The sequence below is a fragment of the Gekko japonicus genome, unplaced genomic scaffold, assembly GCF_001447785.1.
Source record: "Gekko japonicus isolate JY-2015 unplaced genomic scaffold, Gekko_japonicus_V1.1 scaffold86, whole genome shotgun sequence".
In the NCBI taxonomy this organism is placed as follows: domain Eukaryota; kingdom Metazoa; phylum Chordata; class Lepidosauria; order Squamata; family Gekkonidae; genus Gekko; species Gekko japonicus.
In genome coordinates, this window is record NW_015172005.1 from 476,322 (window position 1) to 498,412 (window position 22,091).

The 22,091-nt window shown below is 42.8% G+C and overlaps 1 protein-coding gene across 1 annotated transcript in view; it reads right to left on the reverse strand.

Moving 5' to 3' along the window:
• Window positions 1-21,771, reverse strand: part of NUP155 (nucleoporin 155kDa) — a 41,892-nt gene extending 20,121 nt beyond the window's left edge. The window contains 19 exon segments of the mRNA XM_015420160.1: window positions 1,486-1,630; window positions 1,713-1,775; window positions 3,110-3,198; window positions 3,620-3,714; window positions 5,134-5,244; window positions 6,061-6,231; window positions 7,986-8,007; window positions 8,009-8,078; window positions 8,216-8,368; window positions 9,376-9,473; window positions 9,606-9,697; window positions 10,237-10,310; window positions 11,886-11,991; window positions 13,498-13,664; window positions 13,966-14,058; window positions 14,557-14,627; window positions 14,823-14,919; window positions 16,623-16,760; window positions 21,578-21,771. Coding sequence (XP_015275646.1) covers window positions 1,486-1,630; window positions 1,713-1,775; window positions 3,110-3,198; window positions 3,620-3,714; window positions 5,134-5,244; window positions 6,061-6,231; window positions 7,986-8,007; window positions 8,009-8,078; window positions 8,216-8,368; window positions 9,376-9,473; window positions 9,606-9,697; window positions 10,237-10,310; window positions 11,886-11,991; window positions 13,498-13,664; window positions 13,966-14,058; window positions 14,557-14,627; window positions 14,823-14,919; window positions 16,623-16,760; window positions 21,578-21,716 — 1,994 coding nt within the window. The 5' untranslated portion in view covers window positions 21,717-21,771.
• Between the last annotated feature and the right edge of the window lie 320 nt (window positions 21,772-22,091).

The window sequence follows — 22,091 nt, forward strand, 5'->3', positions numbered from 1 at the left end:
ATACAAAAGTAGTGTTTTGTACAGCCACAACACAATGCCCATGCAAATCTTCATAAGTTTAACAATATTGTTCTAAAAAGCCCAGACATTCATCAAAACGTTCTGATATTTGGATCTAAATATCTGTCGTCTCACAACACTGCATGCATTTTTCAGGATAGTATATTATTATTATTTATTAGATTTTTACCCCACCCTCCCAGCAAGGCCGGCCCAGCAAGCACCCACTCCTTTGTGTACAGCTTTTCTTAGCATTTTCAGACAATCCTCCTGCCTTTCATACTGTACAAGGTGAAATACCTGCTTTATTTTTCCGCTTCTTTACCTCCACATATGTATCCATTCTTTGAGGAACCTATACATAGTTCTGGTTCATGTAAAACTGAGAACAATGCAATAGGACAGTGCTCTTGTTACCGATGGAAGAAACCATCACAGATGATGCTTGTAAGATTAGGTCATGACATCATGGCCTGAAAGGCCCTCTTATCTTATAGAATCTTCTAACATTCACCCTGATGAAGACCTCTTGTGAGCTCAAAAGCTTGCGTCATCTTTTGTGTCAATCTGGCTTGGCTCAATAAAAGGCATAAAACGGATAATACCTTTGGTTTTGGATTTTGTGTAGTCCTATATGGCTGTTTACAACTTCTTACTAAGCAAACGGAGATAATTCATTGTAACTGTGGATACCAAGGAGAGGCTGTCTATGAATCCTTCTGTGCCACCCCTCTATTTAACAGGGCTGCAATTCAGGTCTGCTTCAGTCATTTCAACGGCTGTCATATTTAGCATAACAAACCTAACAGCTGCACAAGCAGCTGCAAGTATTTAATTCCGTTTGCCAGGCAAAGTGAAACATTTACTTCTACTGAAGAACGAGCTTTCTATTGGATACGATAGGCAGAGTGGAAGAAGAATGTAATAGGTTGCCCAATTTATACATCTTTTGTTTGTATTCTTGTACCTAAAATTGAAGCCTGTAAGTATGAAGCAGATGGAGCTTTTAACTGTTCTACATCCTGACAGCCACAAAAAAAGGACAAGATTACAATACTTTCATGATATAAATACAACGAGCACAAAAGCAAAGCACTTTAAATCCCATTTACTTGACCAGGAAAAGAGTTTCGCTTTCTCCCACTGAAATTAATGGAATTCAGCATGATGTGGTGTGGTTAGACTGTCAGACTAGGATCTGGGATACCCAGGTTCGAATCTGCATGCTGCCATGGAAGTTTGCTGGGTGACCTTCGGCCAGTCACACCGTTAGCCTAACCAACCTCACAGAGTTGTGGAGAGTAAGAAGAGGAGGAGAATGATGTAAGCCCACTTTGGGTCCCCACTGGTGAGAAAGGCAGGGTGTAAATAATATAATTAAATTGTTACGGTGCTTAACTTTGGTTGGATCAGGCCTGATATGGACACAAAATATTACGTCACTTAACACAGAAACTTATGCTTGCATTTCCACGGACAACTCACCCTACAATTCGAGCAAAATATATGCAGATGCCATTGTGCTTGCCAGAAAATACGATCTCTGGGCCCGTCATGCCACTGACTGAAGTGCCAGGCATGTGACCACCTGAAGCAAATGCTGGTGTTGATACTGTAGGAGGCTGTGAACCTGAAACATCAACACATCCTTAGCCATGATAATATTAAGATACCAGAAGTAGACCACATTTTAATTTTTTTTAAGGGAATACCTGGCATAGGTGTTGCCAAAAAACTTGGATTAGGGTAGGGGCTACCAGTAGTCATAGGGGAACCTAGAGGGGGAAAAAGAGCAATATATTTTATACAGAAAACATTTCCCATCAACTCTTCAAGGGTCTGTAAGAATTATAAGCATACAAACTCAAATCAAGCACATGCAACTGAGCTATCAGAGATGTAGCATATGATATTTATTCCTTCCCCTCCTCAAGAATCACATACAATATCTGGCTAGAGAGTTTGCAATCGAAGACAGACTGACATTAACTGTCACGTGTGTAGCCATTTTAGTCTATATTAGCAGAACAAAACTGGAGTCCGGTATCACTTTAGAGACCTACAAAAACTTCCAGGGTATAAGGCTTTCATGAGTATCAGGTGAAGTGAGCCTTGAGTCACAAAAACTTACAACCTGGAAAATGTTGCTGGTCTCCAAGGTGCTACTGGACTTGAATTTTGTTCTGACACAAGTAAAATGAACAAAGAGCACTTATGCAACACTGAGGAGTGGGAAGGAAGGAATGTGGTTAGATCTTCAAGGAGTATCTTCATTTACTGCAGTTACTTTTCTAACACAATATGGCCAATGCAAGAACAAGAATTGGATGAGAGAGGGAGAAAGCCATCTTCAGGCAACTGATGGTGGAAGCTGACTTGTCTGCCCAACAATTCAAAGATAATTTCCTCCCCTTTGAGGAGGGGAACGGCACACTCATGTTCGCTGTAAATTTACAGCTAAATCGCAAAAAAAGTAGTAGTGAATGTATGCAGATATCCCACATCCATACTAAAGCTTCAGGGAGAAAACAACAAAGGTACAGAGACTATGGGAAAATAAAAACTGGCTACCCATCTGTTTCCAAGCACAATTAAAAGTATGGGTACTTATCTTTAAAAGCCCTAAATGGCTTGGGGTGAGGGTACCTGAAGGACCACCTCTATCCATACTGTACAGCCCACCAGTTAAGATTTGCCTCCCAAACCCTGTTCTTTGTGCCTTCTCTTTTAAAGGTAAAGGAATGTTCTCTGGTGCCACCTCTTCTTTGGAATGCCTTGAGGCTTGGCTGGTGCCTCTTTCAAGCACCAGGTCAAAACACATCTTTTTTAACTCAGGCTTTTCATTTACAAGTTTTCTCTTTCCAGCTTTTCCAATTGTCTAAGGTTTGTTTTACAGATAGATTTATGCTGTTTATGTTTCTGGGCTTGTTTTAATGGCTTGATGTTTTTTATACTGAGAACATAATTATTTTCAGTTGTAAGCTGCCCTGAGCAGGACTCTGACGAGACAACACAGAAACCCCATAAATAAATAAATGGAAAAAGCTCTTGCCAAAAGGAGAGGAGGAAACATAATAACAAATAGGCCATAGTTATATCCACTACTCACTAGGTGGGACAGGAGAGCCCAACATAGATCCCACGTTACTTGGAGGAGGCAAGGCAGAAGGAAACCGCATCTGTGCTTCTCCACCATACCTGAGATTTAACAGATTAGAAAAGTCATTTCAGATACACTGGCGAGCCACTTTTCAGATTCTTCTTAAAACAATACAGTTTTAAGAGTGTTAAAAACTACCCTCCCAACTATGAACTGGGGGGGGGCGGGGGGGGGGGGGGGGGGCTGCCTCTTGTCTTCCTAACAAAATTTAAGCTACGCTTGTTATATGCTGTGAGCTCACAGGCCCGTTCCTGTTTTAGGTCATCAATGACAAAATGGAACAAGACAGTACAATACTATTACCCCAATACAGCAATGATCAGCTACTGCATTGTAAAGATTTGTGCAAAACTTCACTTTAACCATTCATATGCTCCAATCAACATGAGTTTAATTTGTCATTGGAATATAATCGAGTTTTAAGTACCATCTCCAGAACTCAAGGACTGGTCATTTTACCTAAAAAATGCTCGAGTAGCCCAGGAAGAAACTTCTCTATCACAAGCAGCAGATGAGCAGGCAAGGATCAGACATGTGGCACAAGCTTGATCTTCCTGTAAGAAACATCATTTTAAAAATCAGTACAGTGATACGCAAGCCTTGCGTTTGATATACTTTGAGCACATATCTGAGAGAGCATGAGCTGTCTGGGGCAGGAAGATGGTAACTTGTAAGAAACATTTTGTTGCTTTAAGATTCCAGGAATATATCTAAAGGTCATCCCTAAAATTAATGAAGATGATTATTAGGCCTTCAATTATGAATTAGAAAAAGTTCTCCAAATTCAGAAGCAGCAACCCTCTGAATACCAGTGCAAGCAGGCAACAGCAGGGGGAGGCCTCGGCCTCTATGCCCTGTTGTTGGCCCTCCAGATTAACTGGTTGGCTGCTGTGTGAGACAGGATGCTGGACTAGATGGACCACTGGTCTGATCCAACAAGGCTCTTCTTATGTTCTCACAAAAGTATCCAGTTTTGCACAAGCCTATGTGCAATGGGGCTCCCCCCCCCCATATGGAAAGTGCAATCAATTTCCTGCCCCCGGAGATTGTGGGAAGAGGACCCCAAGCATATCAGAGTGTCCTTCCCCTCGAGAGAGAACCATAATGTTATTTTGGCAGATCAACTTAAAACTGCTAGCTAGAATCTATGAATTAATCAAGCCCATTGAAGTTGTAACCCGGCCCTTAAATTGTCTTCAGTTTGTCTGCACAGATTAGCCAGAATAGAAAATGCAACAAACCAACATACATTTCTGATGGCTCTCAAAGCAGCATAACTATTTGGAGATGCTTGTGAATGTCCATGAAGCACACATCATTTTCAATACAATTATAATTAGCTCACTGAATCTAGTACCCAAAACGGCAACAGCCACTAAAGATAACTTTAAAAAGTTAGATGAATTCATGGAGGACAGCTAATAGCTACTGATAGACCTGTGTCAGCTAAACATAGCCTCCAAATGTACAGGCGGTATCTGCCTGATTGTAGAAGCCTAGAGACAAGCAAAGGGACTTAATATCAGCACTGCCCTGCTTTGCAAAAGCCTTTGGATGATTGCTGCTGGAGACAGTATGCTGGCTTAGATGAATCTTGGGCCTAATTTAGAAGGCAACTGATGCTTTTGTAAACAACTGTAATATATGTGCTCTGAAAGATATAAATGAAGAGGATAAATTGTAATTATTTAAAAGCTTGCTCAACTTTGTTGCCATAATCAAGAGGACCCTGAGCATTTAATTAGATGTGAGGCAAAGCAAGCTTTGCAAACACATAGGGTTTTTTTCCTATCTTGCAGTATGTAAGGGAAAACTTCATGTTCACACACATGGGGCAAAGGTTGCAACTGTGATCATATATCTTTTCGTAATAGGAAATACCATCTGAAAGAGAGTACTGAAGCAAACACATTCATTCTCAAACACAGATGACAATTTTAAGTACAGTTTCAAAGAAAGTTAAAAATTCTTACCTGGTGCAATTTGAAAAACCTTTCAATCTCTTCTCCATCACTTCCTGCATTGCACACAAAAAGATGTCGCAACTGATCCACTGGCCTGAGTTTATGAAACATAAGACTCCCCTAAAGAAAAATAGAGCAGAAGCTAATTATAACAAAAGCACGTTGATGATTTCTATAATATTTTTATCGGCCAAAGTGTTTTACAGTGCTTACATTGTTGTTTTTTGCTGCTACACTTTAAAGAAAACTACTAATAATTCCACTTCACAAAGCTGGAATATTGGCCACTGTAATCAAGCGGCATTGCCCAAGGCCCTCTGCTTTCAGCCAACTCTATCCACTGTGCCATGATTAAGCATAAGAGCATTCAATCATGTTTAAGTTACATAAAGGGTGTGAAACTCTTTCCATGGGAACTAGGCATTGGATTCCTTACTTGTTTAGACACCTGTGTAAAGTACTACCAAGGAGACTGCATCCGTCAAGGTAACTTTCCTGAATACTTTTTAAGTACCACTGCCCCGTGCAAAAATTCAGGATTATGGGATAGATTATCATAGACTGTCAACTGGCATGAGCATCTCTCAGTGGAAGAAAGGCAGCACACAATATAAATACAATGAGCACATATAGGTCAAAAGCACCTCATCTCTCTACCGATTAAGCAGTGCCTTCTCTCCTCTGAAAGCTTCAGCTTAAATCATAATACAAGAGCACTCAGGCACTTTAGTTTCCAAGTCAGTGGTAGCAGGTAAAGATGGCTTACCTGCTTGGTTTGGTTCTGGGACACAAAAATCATCTGGAGTTAGATGACAAAATTATTCCTGAAAAGAGTTCAGGTACCCCGGGAAATGCTGTATAAAATTAATCAGGTTTGTTTTTCTTCTTCTCAATCAAACCTTCACATTTTAAGCAAATATGTACATTCCACAATACCTGTGCCGAAAGGAGAACAAATTTCTTTGGAGGTAGCAAATGTTGTTGCACAACTACAGGAGAGTCAGTTATTGGAATCAGGTCTTTATTCAAGGGAGTTACAATCTTCTGAACTTTCTGTTCATCGATTGCAGAAAGAGCCCAAGAATGCCCATCAACCCGCGTAGTCATCTGAATAAAAAAAATGCAGAGCAAGAAATTAAAAGTATGCAGTCGGATTTGATGCTACAGCTAAAACGGCAGGCACTCTAGTCTGCACCTGTGCAAGCCAGCTGTTATCTGATCTTTCATCATGTGAGGTCTTTCTATACTCAATATTTTATTGCAATGTTTTATTGCACTGAGTGCCATATTGTTGTAAGCCGCCCTGAGCCCGCAAACGCGGGGAGGGCGGGGTATAAATAAAATTAAATAAATAAATAAATATTGGTTTACTTTTCTCAGATCAGCAGTGGCTCCTCAATGGAGGTATATTTGCTTCTGGAGAAATAGGTTGCCATGTCTTGGCACAGATACAGTTAACAGAGCCTGGGTCATATGTTCGGAGGTGGGATGGGCAGATTGCGCTCTTACATTCCTGTTACTTACACATGTGGAGGGGAGCATTTGTACTACTTGTACTTAACAAACTGTGCACTACAACAGTCTAGCACTGTCAGTTAACAGATGTTTCACAGGGCCTGAGCTGGTACAAGGCAGGCTTATAATCCTGGTGTTGTGTGAAGAATTGTCCATCTTGGATATCAGGCTACTGTGCAGTTGCTTGGGTGTAGCTAAGCTGCTTAAGCCCCCCCCACCCCCCCCACGTTAGAGTTGTTGTAAGCCGCTTAACCCCCCCCCCCCCCCACCCGGTTAGAAGTCTTGCTGTGCTGGTGCTAGGTATAGACTAGAACACTTGCACCAGTGACAGGAGGGGATGTGGCTCAGTGGCAGAGCATCTGCTAGGCATGTGGAAGGACCCAGGTTCAATCCCCAGCATCTACAGTTAAAAGGATCAGTTAATAGATGATGGGAGAGAGCTCTGCCTGAGACCTTGGAGAACTGCTGCCAGTCTGAGTAGACCATACTGACTTTGATGGACCAAGGGCCTGATTCAGTACAAGGCAGCTTTGTGTGTTCATCTGTGTATTCGTTTAGTCAGCATCCACCTCAGTCATTTTTGAACATCAAAGCTTCCTCTAAGCAGTGGAGTCTTGTGAGCAAAAATTCTACTTTGGGAGCTACTGGCATTAAAGTTGTGAGTGAGCAATTTGGTTACTGTATAAATTAGTTTGCTCTGGAGCTGGAAGCTAAAAAACTGTGAGGTAGCTCACATTAACTCAGCTTAGAGGGAATACTGGATAGGACCGGAGTGCAAAGAATAAACAAAATTAGAGCTGCTGGGAGCTTGGATGCTTTTCAAACTAAAAATCAGTACTCAACATAAAAAGAAAGCGTTTCTAGTGAAGAATACCTATTAGAATACCTTCCTACAAGAGGAGGGGTTTTTTTTTAAAAAAATTGACATTTGAAGGAATAGGCAGCTTGGTATGAACAGCCCCTGGCAAATACTGCTACTAAAAAAAATTCTGATTCCTTCCTTTATTTAGCATAAAAAATTCCAATTGCTAAGGAAATGAGAACTGCAGTGAATATTTCATGTTCCCACCATGCAATGAGTCTACAGTTGTATTTCTTCCCTCAACAGTAAAGCTTGTACCTGAGTAATGCACATCTGGACCTGCTGTGAAACGTTAATTCATTTTCTCACAACATGAAGCACAGGGTTGTCAAAATGACGGGGCATGGGGTGGAATATGATTTTTTTTTACAGAATCAGCCCAAAGGGATATTCAGATTAAAAAACAAACTTGGGGGGGGGGGGGGAAGAATCACCTCTCCAACCAGCTACTTTCAAAGGTACCATAATTATGTTAAAAAATTACCTGGGTTCCCACCATCGGCTTAGAAAGAGTCATGGTTAATACACCACAGGATATCGTTATCCTCATTTTCTGATGCTGCCATCAGAAGAACACCTGACAAAAAGTAATAATATGTTTTAACTAGGGTAGAAGTAAATTTTAAAATCAAGTTTTTACAATTTATTGTTTTCGTTCTACCAAGCCAAGAGGACTGTATGTACCTATACGAGCTATGAAAACCCAGCATTTACCTTTGCTGTACAGAGCTCGGTGAACCTTTGATGGCTTTTCTACATTAGAAGCGGCAGAAAAACCTGGGGGTAGGCGGACGTGAACCAACATCAATGTTGCAGGACGAGCTAGTGGATGCTTGAACGGACCCGTACTAAAATACATTCGCACACCTAAAGGAAGAAAAGATCTGCTTTTAGACATTTCTGTGTGGCTCCTGTTCTATTATTGCATCGATAATGATACGCTTTCAAGAAAATGCCTTCAATATTCTTCACAGTTAACTGTCACATCAATGAGTACCTTAGCAAAAATAAAGAGAAACTTTTTATGACTACAAGAAAATGAAAATCTGCTTTCCATAAGCAGGCATAATACCGTATCTTGGGCAATCATCACGGGGCTATGCAAGATGTAATGCAGTCTTAGTGCCACTAAGCTAATTACGGAACAATCTCAGAACACAGATGCTGCTCAATTCCCCTCATTTAAAGATAGTGTTATACGAGCTATTAAGAAGCCAGCAGCCAATTAACTGCCTGGTTAATTAAAATAAGTAGGTAGAGCTCAACCCTTCCAACATGCAGGCTTCTTGATGATTGCCCAGGTCACAATGCTGCAGTGACTGAAGTTACAACCGGCGGAATTTCCCTATCAAAATCTAGACTCAATTTTTAGCAACTTCTTCCTCTCCCCATACCTTGGCTTTGTCTCCTGCTGTTAGCAAACAGCTCCTCCCGTCTCTAGACCCAGGGCAGCTTTGGCACAGTTCTCTGTCATGAACGGCTCCCTCAGCTTTGTAGGCTGCCGCCTACTCCTCTTAGCCACCCTTTGTGTCTTGACCAGCCATCTGTAGGCATTCCTCCCTAGCTTCCAAATTTCAGGGCCAGCTCACACACAAGTGCCTATCCTTCTCTTCTGATGTGAAACCCTCTACTGCACGCCATACAAGATGAGCACTTTGTGCAATGATTTGTATGAGTCTTTCCCTTGAAAAACAGTGCAAAGGCATGACTCTATAAGCCAGGACACTACCTCCATACGGAGAAACCAGTGCATATGCATTATGTATGCAACGGCTTCTCCATCAAGCAAGAAGGATTGCTGTCCAGCAAGTGTCTGAACCGGGGAGCAGAAATGGCATTCAGCAATACAGAAAACAATGGTGCTGGATTCTTACCTGCATAAGTGACTGCCAACAGCTGACAGTCTATAGATTCATAATTCTCTATCACTGCTATTTGCACAATAGGCTTAAACACCGAGCGATCTATGGTCCTAGGAAGGAAACCAAGACAGTAATTCAGGTAACAAATAAACCTTGTCCATGTAAGCAAGATCATACCAAACAATGCAACATGACAGACAGACAGTCAGTTCAAGCACTAGTTACTGGCGTAGACATTCTACCTGGCAATTTTCCCGGCAGCAGACACAATGCTGTTTTGGGACACAGAGGCAACTCTTGTCATCCCTTGACCATCTGCACCTAAATCATAAACCTGTAAATTAATTACACTGTGTTTAGAATTTTTAGAATAAATTCATTGAGCAATCTCTTGCCTACATATGCTAGAAGTCAAGTTAGTTCTCAACAGGAAAAACAGTATTCATATTATATTCCAAGGTAAATAGCTCACTAGAGGGAACTGCAAAAAAGAGCCAAAAGAAATACGCAGGGGAGCCCAAACAGAGGAACTTAGGCATGAGAAGACATGAAGATCCTGGAAACTAAACATCAGAGGACACCCACACTTTTTGGGGTAAACCGCACTAATTTTAACAAGATTTACACATAAGTAATTAGGAGGATTGGCCATTAAAAGCAGAAAGATAACCTGATGTTGGTGACCAGAGAAAGAGATAAACATGCAGAAGGTTCATACGGGAGGGGACCACCCCTGCCATTTGCAAGACTAGATTAGAACTAAGATTTTATTTATTTTTACACACACACACACACACCAAGTTCTCATCAAAGCAGAACTGTGAAACTAACATGCGCATTTAGGGAGTCAGAACACAGTATCAAAAGACATACCTGAATCACACCTTTTTCAGATCGTGTGTATAAGATATTTCGGGAGTTGTCAATGGCAATCTGAACGATGGGATCTAGAAATTGAGTAGTTTAAAAATACATAACCATCTTTTGTTTAAAGCCTATTATCATATGGGATGGTTCATTTAGAAAGGTTTTGAATTTATACTGGGAGTCTGAGCAGAGCTATTAAAACGCAACAAGACACTGCTATCCAACTTCCTCTCCTTTTACTCACTCACTATTTGAAAATTCTTGTTCAGCAAAATTTATCTATTTCCAAAGTGGATTAACATAGCACCATTTTTACTGTAAGGTTAAACCACTTGGTAATAAAACGGTCACAGGTGGATGGGCTTGGAGTTTGAAAGAAAGCAATGTATGGATTTATGTACATAAATCAGTGATACTGAGTGGCTTCAGGGGCCACATGTGGCTTTCTTTCATGCTACCTATGAACCGTTTGAGTCATTTTGCATAATACATGTGGTTATCAGCAATATGGCACCCCCTACCATGTTCCAGAAAAGCAGGCAAGCTCATTTCCCGGTTGCACTACTGCGTGGGCAGATGGTTCCCTCCTTAAAACAGTTGCTGCTGGAGGGACTGGATGATGGGTGAACTGTGAGACTTCCTGAGCTGCAAGCATTCTTTCAGTCAGGGATGGGACTGTCCTCTCCAACAGCCCCTCCCCCTTTTCTGCAGCCTCCACAGTCTCATCCCAGCACTGGGGGAAGCCACTGGGAGGAGAGCAAGCTTACTGTAGAAAAGAGAGAGTAAAACCACCACTACGGCAGCTAACCAAGAAAAGGGCAAGCTGGCCACAGTGGGATGGTGCTGGTTTTACTCTCCTTTCTCCATAGCCAGCCGGTTCTCCTCTAAGCACTTTGGCTGTCTCACCCTTTTGTCCAACCTGATATGCCTCATGCTGAGGAAAGAGCAGGAAGGCAGAGAGGGAGTCTTTTCCCTCATTCCAGACATACAGGGGCTGGTTAAGGTTCAAGAGAGGTGGTGGAGAGATGTTATGTGTTCAGGGATAATCTGGTAACTAAAAAGTTTATAGTTACATATTTAATATTAATCATTACATTATATGTGTGCACATGTTACGTGGGGTGCTGCAAAGGGCATACAGTAGTCATCGTGCTGTTCTGGTTGATGTTAACTGCGAATGTGGTTCTCCATGAGTTGCACACTGGGTACCAGTGACCTCAATAAAAACATTCAATTTTCACAAGGAAGTGGAACCTGTAACTTTTATTACCTAACTCAAATGTTACTAGAGATGGGCACAAACCGAGAAAACGAACCAGGAGGTTCGTTTGCAAACCATGGTACATGGCCTTGCAAACCCTATTGAAAGGGATCGAAGTCCCTTTAAGTGGGGTTTGCACAAAGCCCGAAAAATGGCTGAACGGCAGGGAGGAGCCTCTGAGTCCCTTTAAAACCCTGCTTTCTGTTCTATCCACGAACCACCACGAATTGCCACAAACTGATCTAGACGTTCATAGAAGTTCATGACAGTAGACCCATCACGAACTTCGGTTTGTGAACCACGAACAGGGCAAAATATGTCAGTGGTTCAGTTCATGCACATCCCTAAATGTTACTGCTAAGCTTTCTGGCTCTGTATATTTTTGTTCACTTACCATCTTCTGAGAAAGTGAACTGAAGCAAAGATGGAACAAGGAAAGAAAGAGTACTCTTTGAATGATTGATCTTCCTGCATCGTTGGCTGAACCAGCCTGCCTCTGCCTACAAAAATAAGAAAACGTTAGACCTATTATTACAGAGATACAAACTTTTAAATCAATTTGCATTACATATTTATTTGCATTATATATTTATTATCTGAAACAAGAAGCATGTTTTAAGTGGTTGACTGGAAGCCCTGGGTCGGATGGTTCTACCAAAAATGCTTTGAATGTAAATGTGCAATGTGTCTGAGTCCATGAGCAGGCAGAGTATTACATACAGCTTTGTGAAGCCTTTACTGATAGGTAGAGCCATATTTATTTTGGGACTTGACCATACTTTTGCTCCATATCACTGCTGGAAAACAGTGCCCAAAAGCTTGGCCATTCCTGGTCTTATAATTAAATTATTTTATGAGGAAGGAAAATCTAGTTTATTCATAATTTTGTAGCCCCACTCCCACTGGATCTCAACTGCAAAATATGTTCAACCACTAGTGTTCCCTCTAAGCTGAGTTAGTGTGAGCTAGCTCACAATTTTTTAGCCTCCAGCTCACAGATTTTTGTCTTCGCTCAGGAAGGGTGGCTCCAGAGCAAACTGATTTATGCAGTAGCCAAATCGCTCGCTCACAACTTTAAAGCCAGTAACTCACAAAGCAGAATTTTTGCTCACTAGATTCCACAGCTTAGAGGGAACATTGTCAAACATATCTACTTGACACAGGAGTGTAATGTCTCTGCAAAGATAACATTACATTCTGTTCAACATACATAAGTGAACCACGTGTACACTGATGAAGTAAGTGTGAAGCTTGAGTTTAAACTGTTGCAAGGATTTAAGAAAGAAAATTGCCTTGAGAAACAGTTGTATAACAGTTATGCAGGCTACATAATAGAATTCATTGACACATCACTTACATTTTCTGTTCCCCGTTCGTGGGGAGGGCGGGGTATAAATTGAATACATAAATAAATAAAAATACTTGTAACTTTAGCATGATTCATACAAAAAGACAAAACATGGTTTTGTCGTAGAATCGAGGTTGCATGATCTTTGGACTTGTGCATTCCCTTCCTCCTCTTCCTCCTCCTCCTCCTCCCCTCACACAAAACTAAGATTAAACTATAGATTAGATGGCAGAGGATATATCCAGAGCTCATGATTTGGACAAAAACAAACTACAGCACTTAATTCTTAGCCACACATAAGGTGGGGAGAAAGAGCATGGAACTGGAAGCATGAAATTTTGCCGAGCTCATCTCCGCAACTACAAACCAGTTTGTTGCTACATGTGACTCATACTTTAAGGACTGCAGCACAGAAACATACATTAATAACTTACACTGAACAGAGTCAAATCCAGTTTTTGCAAAGCAGGTTTGTACTTTATGAATGTTTCCTAGGCTGGTTAAGACTGTACGCTAGTACTTCTGCATTTAGAAACTTAGTGGTCTCTTTCAAGCAGTGATACAAAAGTAGACAAAGTGAAATACCAACATCCCATATCCCTCCTTGCTGCTGACCCGAAGAGAAAGAAAAGATGCCTCTCTGGCAAACTTCACTTGCCTGGTAAGCAACTTCATACAAGCAGCCATCTTTGCCAGCCAAAAAAATACGCCCATTTTCTGTTGAGGTTATAGTCAGCAAGTATGTATTATCAGTGGGGAGCGAGTACAATGGATCTGGGAGAAGCTGCATTCCACCAGACATGCTGTCATTGAGGGCTCCAGAACCTGATTAAATAAAGGAAATTGTGGTTTTGCTTATTTAGTAACATGGATACTGCAACTAAACCCATTCCAAGAAATATGTGCAGTGAGGTCACAGATGGAATGCTTAAGCATTACTCCACCCCAGTGTATTTTCAGCTGTTCTTTCAACCTGAAACGTGCAGCAGGAAATGGCCCAAATTAAGCAAAAACATCCTACTTTACATTTTGCAATTCCCTTCCATTGCAACCAACAATGGCTCAAAGTTATTTTCCAAAACAAAGCCCTGCTAATAAATTGTATTTTAAAATGAAGTATAATTACCTGGTTGCAAGGTTGCATAGCTGAGCCCTAGAATGACAATATCCACGGGAGTTGCCAAAACTAGCAAGTGCCTTATATGTGGCTGAAAGATGCCTGTGAATAAAGAACCCAGCACACATTGTCAACACACACACAACACACACAAGATCCTCACAAACCAAAAAAAAAAAACCCCATGAAGACCGCAAAATTAATCATAATTAAGATTCAAGACTGTGATCCTATTTATTTATCAACACATTTATATCTTAGCTTTCCTTGTGGTTCAAGGAGGCTTACAATTGTTTGAAGAAAACAACAACAACAACAAATTCTCCCACCTCCATATAAAGTATATGTCACTCAAACATACAGAGCTGCCAAGCCAAGGAACCTATAATACTTCCAGCTCTGTAACCACTGAATTTCTTATCCTGATCTAGTTTCAGCAGTGAATCCTCAAAAATAAGACAGCAACACTGATTTACACAACATTAAGGTAAATCAGAAAGCTCAACTTGCAAGAATATTAATTTCCCAAAATTAAAATCAATAGTGCGCACAAATATCCAGTCAGACAGACAAAGTGAATTTTGTTACACCGTTCGTTACCTGCTTTTGGTTTTACAAGACCAACAGCAAGGATAGTTTCATTGAGACCATCAAAATAAGCAAGATCTCCCCTGTAAAAAAGCAACAGAAAAAATGAATTTAAAGAGAAAACATTTAACCTTGCAATCATTTCTTAGCACATCTGATCTGGAATATGCTAAATTATACCCCAGCCAAATTCTTACACAGATCATGTACGTTACAACCAATTTCACAAGTGACATCATGGACAAATATTTATTTCTAAGACTTTATCCTCTACATACCCATCTTCATAGTTCCACATAAAGATGTCACTGTCAATGGTCAGCCATGCCCTGCTGATCTCAGGAAACACTCCCATCATACAATTGCACTGCATATCTGAAATGCTAAGACTTAAGGGAAAAAATGCTCTTAAGTCTAAAGGTGAGTGAAGTGTACGAGTCATAAACGGTATACAAGCATAAAACTGACAATACTTGTATCAGCTCTTTTTTTACTTGTAGGATTAACAGCTTGCTGAAGCTGACCCATGCAAAGGAATGTCAGTGGAAATGTATCTCTTTCAGCAAATACATCCTTAAGGAAAGAAATAAATTCAATTTGTGAAAAGCCCAAGAGCCTTTATTGGTAACTAACAAACTCCATGCCTGTAGCCGAGTCCTTGATGGTAAAGAGACGGTCTCAGAAATTTGAGAACTTAATACATTGAGATTCTTTTTCACTTTCCTTTCTCATTTCTGAAGCTTTATGAAACATTCCAATCGTTTACCTCTACCAGTATCTTTTCTGAAAATTAGAACAGTTCTAATAATTTTCAGAACTAGAATGTGCAACCATGGTCTATAATTTAAACATATCATTTGTGTATAATATTAGCTAAAAGATATTCAACTAGACACTCGAAAGCTTATACCCAGAATTAAACTTTGGCCCATTCTGCATCTACCATTCGCTCCGTTGTTTTACCAAACCCACACTGGAACAGAAAAAGATGTGGCCCAAAACCACATTCAAATACCCCGGGGCCAACGCCATACTGACTGCAGAGTCACCCCTGAATAGCCATAAAATGGTCATAAATCTATGCAGACAGTACTATAAAACTGAGAGATCAAAGGAAGTGAAAGTGGCATGCAATGTAGAAGGGAATTTCTGTTCCAATGTGGGTTTGGTAAAACAGTGGAGCAAACGCTAGATGCAGAATGGGCCTTTGTTGGTCTTAAAGGTGCCACTGGACTCAAAGTTTGTTCTATTGCTTCGGACCAACATGGCTACCCACCTGAATCAACCTTCTTTCATGGCACTTTAAATTGGTGAAGTTATTGATAAAAGCTTGTGCATACAATTTAAGTTCAAACATCCAGTTAAAGCAGAGCAAGAGTACAGCAGAGACTAACAAAATTTGTGGAACAGTATGAGCTTTCGTGATAGGGTATGAGCTTTCTAAAGAAGCGAGCAGTGACTCATGAGAGGTCACTTCCTGCCACAAATTTCGTTAGTCTTTAAGGTGCTCCTGGACTCTTGCTCTTCTACTGCTGCAGACTAACATGGCTACCCGCCTTGACATATTCAGTCAAAGGACACACAACTTGTACATCGTTTCTCCACACTGAGGGAAAAGGGTATTGTATAGAGCTGTGTGGCTAGAATGGAAGCAGCCACTCCGGACGCACAGCCCCATTTCCGAGGTTCTTTTCACAGCATGGGGAAACTATACTGTAACATCAGCGGCAGCAGTGTATGAGAGAGCTTGAGACAACAGCAGCTGCACAGCGACCATAGCAGAGGAAATGTGACAGGGATTCCTTGTTCCATGATAAATGAAGGCGACTAGGGTTGGAAACTTAAGAATACTCTCCTGGGAGTAAGCCTCATTGAATAAAATGAGAGTCACATTCAAGAAGACCTGCTCAGGATTGCTCCCAAAGACCCAAAAAGGGGAAGGAGGCCTGGGGAAAGGGAGGGGGAAGAATACTGTAGCTAAAAGGCACGAGTCGAAGGCTTGAAGCTTCCCCCCTTGCCCCTCTGTGCCCCTGAAAAAATTCACAGGCTTCTCGCCAGCATTATTACTATTAGGATACGTCCAAATTGCTCAACCAGTTCGGGGGGTAGAGGAACTCTTCGGATGGAGCTGATCTCTGGAAGATTGGGAATGGAAAGTAAACCAGGTCCTTGTAATGGATAATCCATATCTGACATTCCAGAAACGGTGGGACTGCCTGTAATTAGTGAGAAAAGTGATATAGTTAAAATGAAGGGGGGGGGGGAGGCTTGGATATTTTGACCTCTGTAAAACTTTATTTTAATCCCAAAATACTTCCTCTTTCTCTCAAAATATATCCGCTGGTCAGCACCAGTGTTCCCTCTAAACTGTGTGCGTGAGCAGCTACTCATTAACACAGGAAGCCCTGCTCAGCAGCGATTTGGAGCTGTGCAGGGTCTTGCATTACCCATTTTAAGAATATAGCAACTATAGCCCGCTCAGGATGTGAACTGCTCCGCTCAGTAAAAAGGCAAAGGTTCCCTTGCTCGAAAGCCAGTCAAGTCCGACTCTAGGGTTGCGGTGCTCATCTCCGTTTCCAAGCCGAAGAGCCAGCGCTGTCCAAAGACATTTCCGTGGTCATGTGGCCGGCACACGGAACGCTGTTACCTTCCCACCGAAGTGGTCCCTATTGATCTACTTGCAATTTCTTGCTTTCGAACTGCTAGGTTGGCAGGAGCTGGAACTAGAGACGGGAGCTCACTCCATCATGCGGCGCACTCGGGTCTCGAACTGCTGAACCATCGACCTTCCACAGCCTGCAGTTCAGCGTCTTAACCACTTGAGCCACCGCAGCTCCTGCTCCGCTCAGTAGGGGGGAATAATTAGAGGAAACATTGTTTACAACCCTAGGACCTGACCTTTATAATTCAACTCAAGTTAAATCAATGGCTGTGGTCACACACACTAAATAATCCACTTTCAATGTACTTTCCAACTGGATTTTGCCAGTTCACACGGTAACAATCCTGTTAGTATAATTCTAAGCGTGACAAACTAACTGTCTTTTGGACCTGCACACATGTGTTCCATAAACATCCAGGATTTTTTTTTAATTTAACAAAACAGATCATCAGTCCACAAACAAGTCACAGGGTTGGATTCAAGGTATCCTCAAACAGGAAGCAAATTTTAGCCCCTTTCCCTTTTGCCAGCAATTCCATGCGCACCATCCCAAACCAGTGCTGATGGACAGGGAGTTCCATAGAACGAAGAATTTCTGATTAAAAGAATTTCTAGACTGTCTTTCCTAATCGTTCAAACTGTCTAGATTAAAAAATCACAAGGCATGCAATCCAAAGAACAATCTCCCATTCATTTAAAAAATCAGCCCAGTGACAAATATCAGCTATGGGGCTAGGAACAGAACAGCTTTCACCCCTCAGAATATGCTACACAGCGCTAGTTGTCAACTTGTCAATAAGATCCTGAAGTTTGTACTTTGGGGAGGGAGGGGATAACAGAGAAGGAAGCACAGAGCTGGCCACAAGGAATGCTAGTGTACGGTGCAGATGATAAATTAAAAGACTGTTACAAGTCTGGAGTTACACCAAGAACACTACAGAAGTTCTATTGTAGCTTTAAAATACCAGTTTAAAATTGCTTTTTGAAAAGATAAAGTATGTACTATTCTTAAATGAGCTAATGGGTGGTTGAAGGCATACTTGTACCATATTTCTTTCTAAATAACAGGCCAGGATAAGCATAAATAACGTACGTTTTTTTCAACAGTTTGTCCTGCCAAAAAGGAAGAGGTCAGGCCACCCCTAAGTATGCCATCTTTCTTTAATTTAAATGAAGTGACTAACATTTCGGATATGGTATTTTCTACCACTCAGATTATGTTTACGATAGAACACATGAAAAGCATTAGTAGATTCCAACTGTGGGACATAGGGTTCTACAAGATAGTGGTAGTGGTTTTCATTTTTCCGTCCATAGGTAAGAAGGGTGGGGGGCTCCCCCTGGGATCTCAACAGTTGAAAGGAGAAGCAGGGACACACCTGCTTGGCCTTCCTCAAAGAACAACAGTCGCTGATTAGGGATGTAACTTTCATTTAAAAAAACAACAATTTAATTTACCCAAAATCTGATCATTTAAGGATTAACAAATGCATAATCTAGCCCATATATCAGATAAATAACTGATTTCTGTTTTAGGCTGGCAGCCAAAAGAAATCAATATATTTGCCAGGCAAGCCTCGAGCTCCAAAGGGGTTCCAAAGGTGAGGTGCCACCACAGAAAATGCCCTGTCTCTGGTCATCACCCACCTCCCCTCTGAAGCGGGGGGGGCCACAGAGCAGCATCAGAGTTATAGGTGTCACTATCAAGCCTGCCAGCTAAGACCTGCTTCTGAAGGTCTGCTCTCTTACTAAACCGGATGTGAGATGACCATTATTAGCCAGCTTTCTACACAGCTTTGAGTACCAGAATGTGCAAATATGTTTATTTATTTATTATTTATTTATTTAATTACATTTCTATCCCGCCCTCCCCACGCGCGGGCTCAGGGCGGCTTAAAGTACACAGATGTAATACAACACCATAGTTACACCAACAAGGCACACAGTGCAATAAAAATACGGTTAAAACATTTTAAAACAATTAAATACAATGGGCAACTCCCAAGGATCCAGCGCAACTAACACACTCACTCCCTATTGCACATCCCATTGAGGGGGGATGCTGTGGCCCCGATGTTCAAATGGCCAGTCAGCCTAACCCAGCAGTGCTGCTCTGCAGGCCCCAATTGATGGTGGTGGTGGCGGCGGCTCCTATTCGAAAGCCTGGCGGAAGAGCTCCGTCTAGCAGGCCCTGCGGAACTGTAACAGGTCCCACAGGGCCCTGATCCCCTCCGGGAGCTCATTCCACCAGATAGGAGCCGCCACCGAAAACGACCTGGCCCTTGTGGCAGCAAGTCTGGCCTCTTACGGCCCAGGGTCACGAGGCGGTGTTGTGACCCCGACCGAAGTGCTCTTTGGGGCCTGTATGGGGAAAGGCATGCCGGACCCTGGCCATGTAGGGCTCCTCATATAGCTTCTTTCCAAGTAGTGTTCCACTACTGTTTTCATTGTGGTCATGAGAAAAATACTCAAGTCCACTAATACTTTAAAGACCAAAATTTTTTTCCAGGGTATAAATGTTCACGAGTCAAAGTTCATTTCATTAGATATCTGACAAAGTGAGCTTTGACTTGATGAAAGCTTAAAGTCTGGAAATTTGTATTGGTCTTAAGGCACTACTGGACTCAAACTTTGTTCTGCTACTACAGACTAACATGGCTACCTACATGAAACTAGGATAGTCATGATTAGCACATGTAGACCAATTGCAGTAAACACGAAGTACAATGAAAAACATGTGTCTATAAACAGCAAAAATGCAGGCGGGAACTGTGACCATGTGCATATCCCTGACGCCACAACACTTTATTATGACTTTACTTATTACCTTTATTTATATCCCACTGTTCCCTCCAATGGCGACCCAAAGTAGCTCACATCATTCTCCTCTCCTGTTTTATTCTCACAACAACCCTGTGGTTAGGCTGAGAGTATGTGACTGACCCAAGGTCACCCTGCAAGCTCCCAAGGCAGAGTGGGGACTTGAACATAAGAAGAAAATGCAACAGCATAAAACTGCTTTGCTGGTCTAGAGCAGGGTTCATGTATGTCTGACACTAGCCATTTTGCTCAGCTATCCACACAACAGCTAAAACAACTAGAATAAACAAACTAGAATAGACTAACACCCATTGCAACACTATTTAATACTGATCCAATGTTGGTATACAATTTAACTTCACAGTACTAGTAGATTTCTATTATTTTAAAACAACCCCCCCCCCGTATTGTTGGACTAAATACATGCAGCTTTATCTCCTTGCACAACAGGGGTAAACTATGCATGTAGCTCATAGAATCACAGAGTTGGAAGGAGGCACACAGGCCGTCTAGTCCAAACCCTTGCTCAATGCAGATGTCGTCTCATGGCCTGGTTCGCATAAATAGGGGAAAGAGAATGATCACAGAATAGCCTTCATCATCTCGGATTACAAAAGGGAGGACTGCTTTTTGGGAAAGTTCCCCAACGTTAAAAAGTTTCCTACAGACAGAACTCTCCCAATTCATTTCCCCTGCACGTATGAACCAGGGCTTCCAAAGTCTGAAGCAGTACCAGGCGGATGGCATCATTCAGTCAAGGGGCCTGCCCTGAATTTAGCCACGAAGCTTGCTGGGTGTGGATGCCCTGGCCAGTGTTCCCTCTAAGCTGAGTTAGTGTGAGCTAGCTCACAGTTTTTTAGCCTCCGGCTCACATATTTTTGTCTTAGCTCAGGAAGGAGGGCTTCAGAGCAAACTGATTTATGCAGGAGCCAAATCACCTGCTCACAACTTTAATGCCAGTAGCTCACAACAGTAGATTTTTTGCTCACAGGACTCCACAACTTAGAGGTAACATTGCCTGGCACCAGCCATTCCCTTCTCTCAGCCTATCCTACCTAGAATCATAGAACCTTAGAGTTGGAAGGGACCTCCAAGGTCATCTAGTCCAACCCCCTGCATAATGCAGGGAACTCACAAATACCCCCCCCCACACACACACACGCACCCAGTGACCCCTGCTCCATGCCCACAAGAGGGCAAAGAACTCTCCAGGATCCCTCCCTGGCCAAACAGGCCTGGAGAAAATTGTATTCCCCGGGGCGCGTGAGCAAGGGCCACGAGGAGGACCTCGCTGGGTTGTTGTGAGGATAAAGAGGAGGAGGAGGAGGGAAGGGTTCTGCGCACCGCCTCGCGCTCCTTGGAAGCAAAGGCGTGGCCCCCGCAAACCGACTAAAGCCACCAGCACAGCCCACGTGAGGAGGGGCTGAGGAGCAGGGCAGCCGCTGCCCACGGAGCGCGAGCCTCGGCGCTGCCAAGGGCGGCGATGCAGCCTCAGGTGAGGCGGGGGAAGGGACCGAGAGCGGCTTCCCCGCCCGTCCCCCCTCGGCTCACCGGGCGCCGGCACGAACAGCAACTCGGAGAGGTCCGGGTAGCATCGGTCCTCTTGAATCTGCCGGTCGATGATGCGCCCCGCGCTCTCCAGCGCCTCCTGCAAGGCCGGAGCGGCCGCCGGGCTGAGGGCGACCGGCATGGCGACCACGACGACGCGCGGCTCGACCCGAGTCGCCTCACGAAACGCCGGAGCAGGCCCGCGTGGGGGGGAGGGGGGGGAGCGGCAGCCCTAAACGCGCCAAATCCCGGCATCCACCGCGCGCGCGCGCCGGGCGACGTAGAGAAACGGTCGCCCCTATCGCCGTCCTAGTTGACACTTCCGGTATAGCGTTGACCTTGATGCGAAGCAGAGGGGGTTCTTTCGCCGTAGAGATGGAACGGCGCCGCTCAGAACTCCGTATAGTGGAGGGTGTTTTTTCTTAACCGGAAGTTTTAGTCTCTCCCACTCCCTTTAATCCCTTTCCTTTGGCCAAGGAGACGCTCAGAGGGGGGAAGCGTGGAGGGGGCGGGCGAT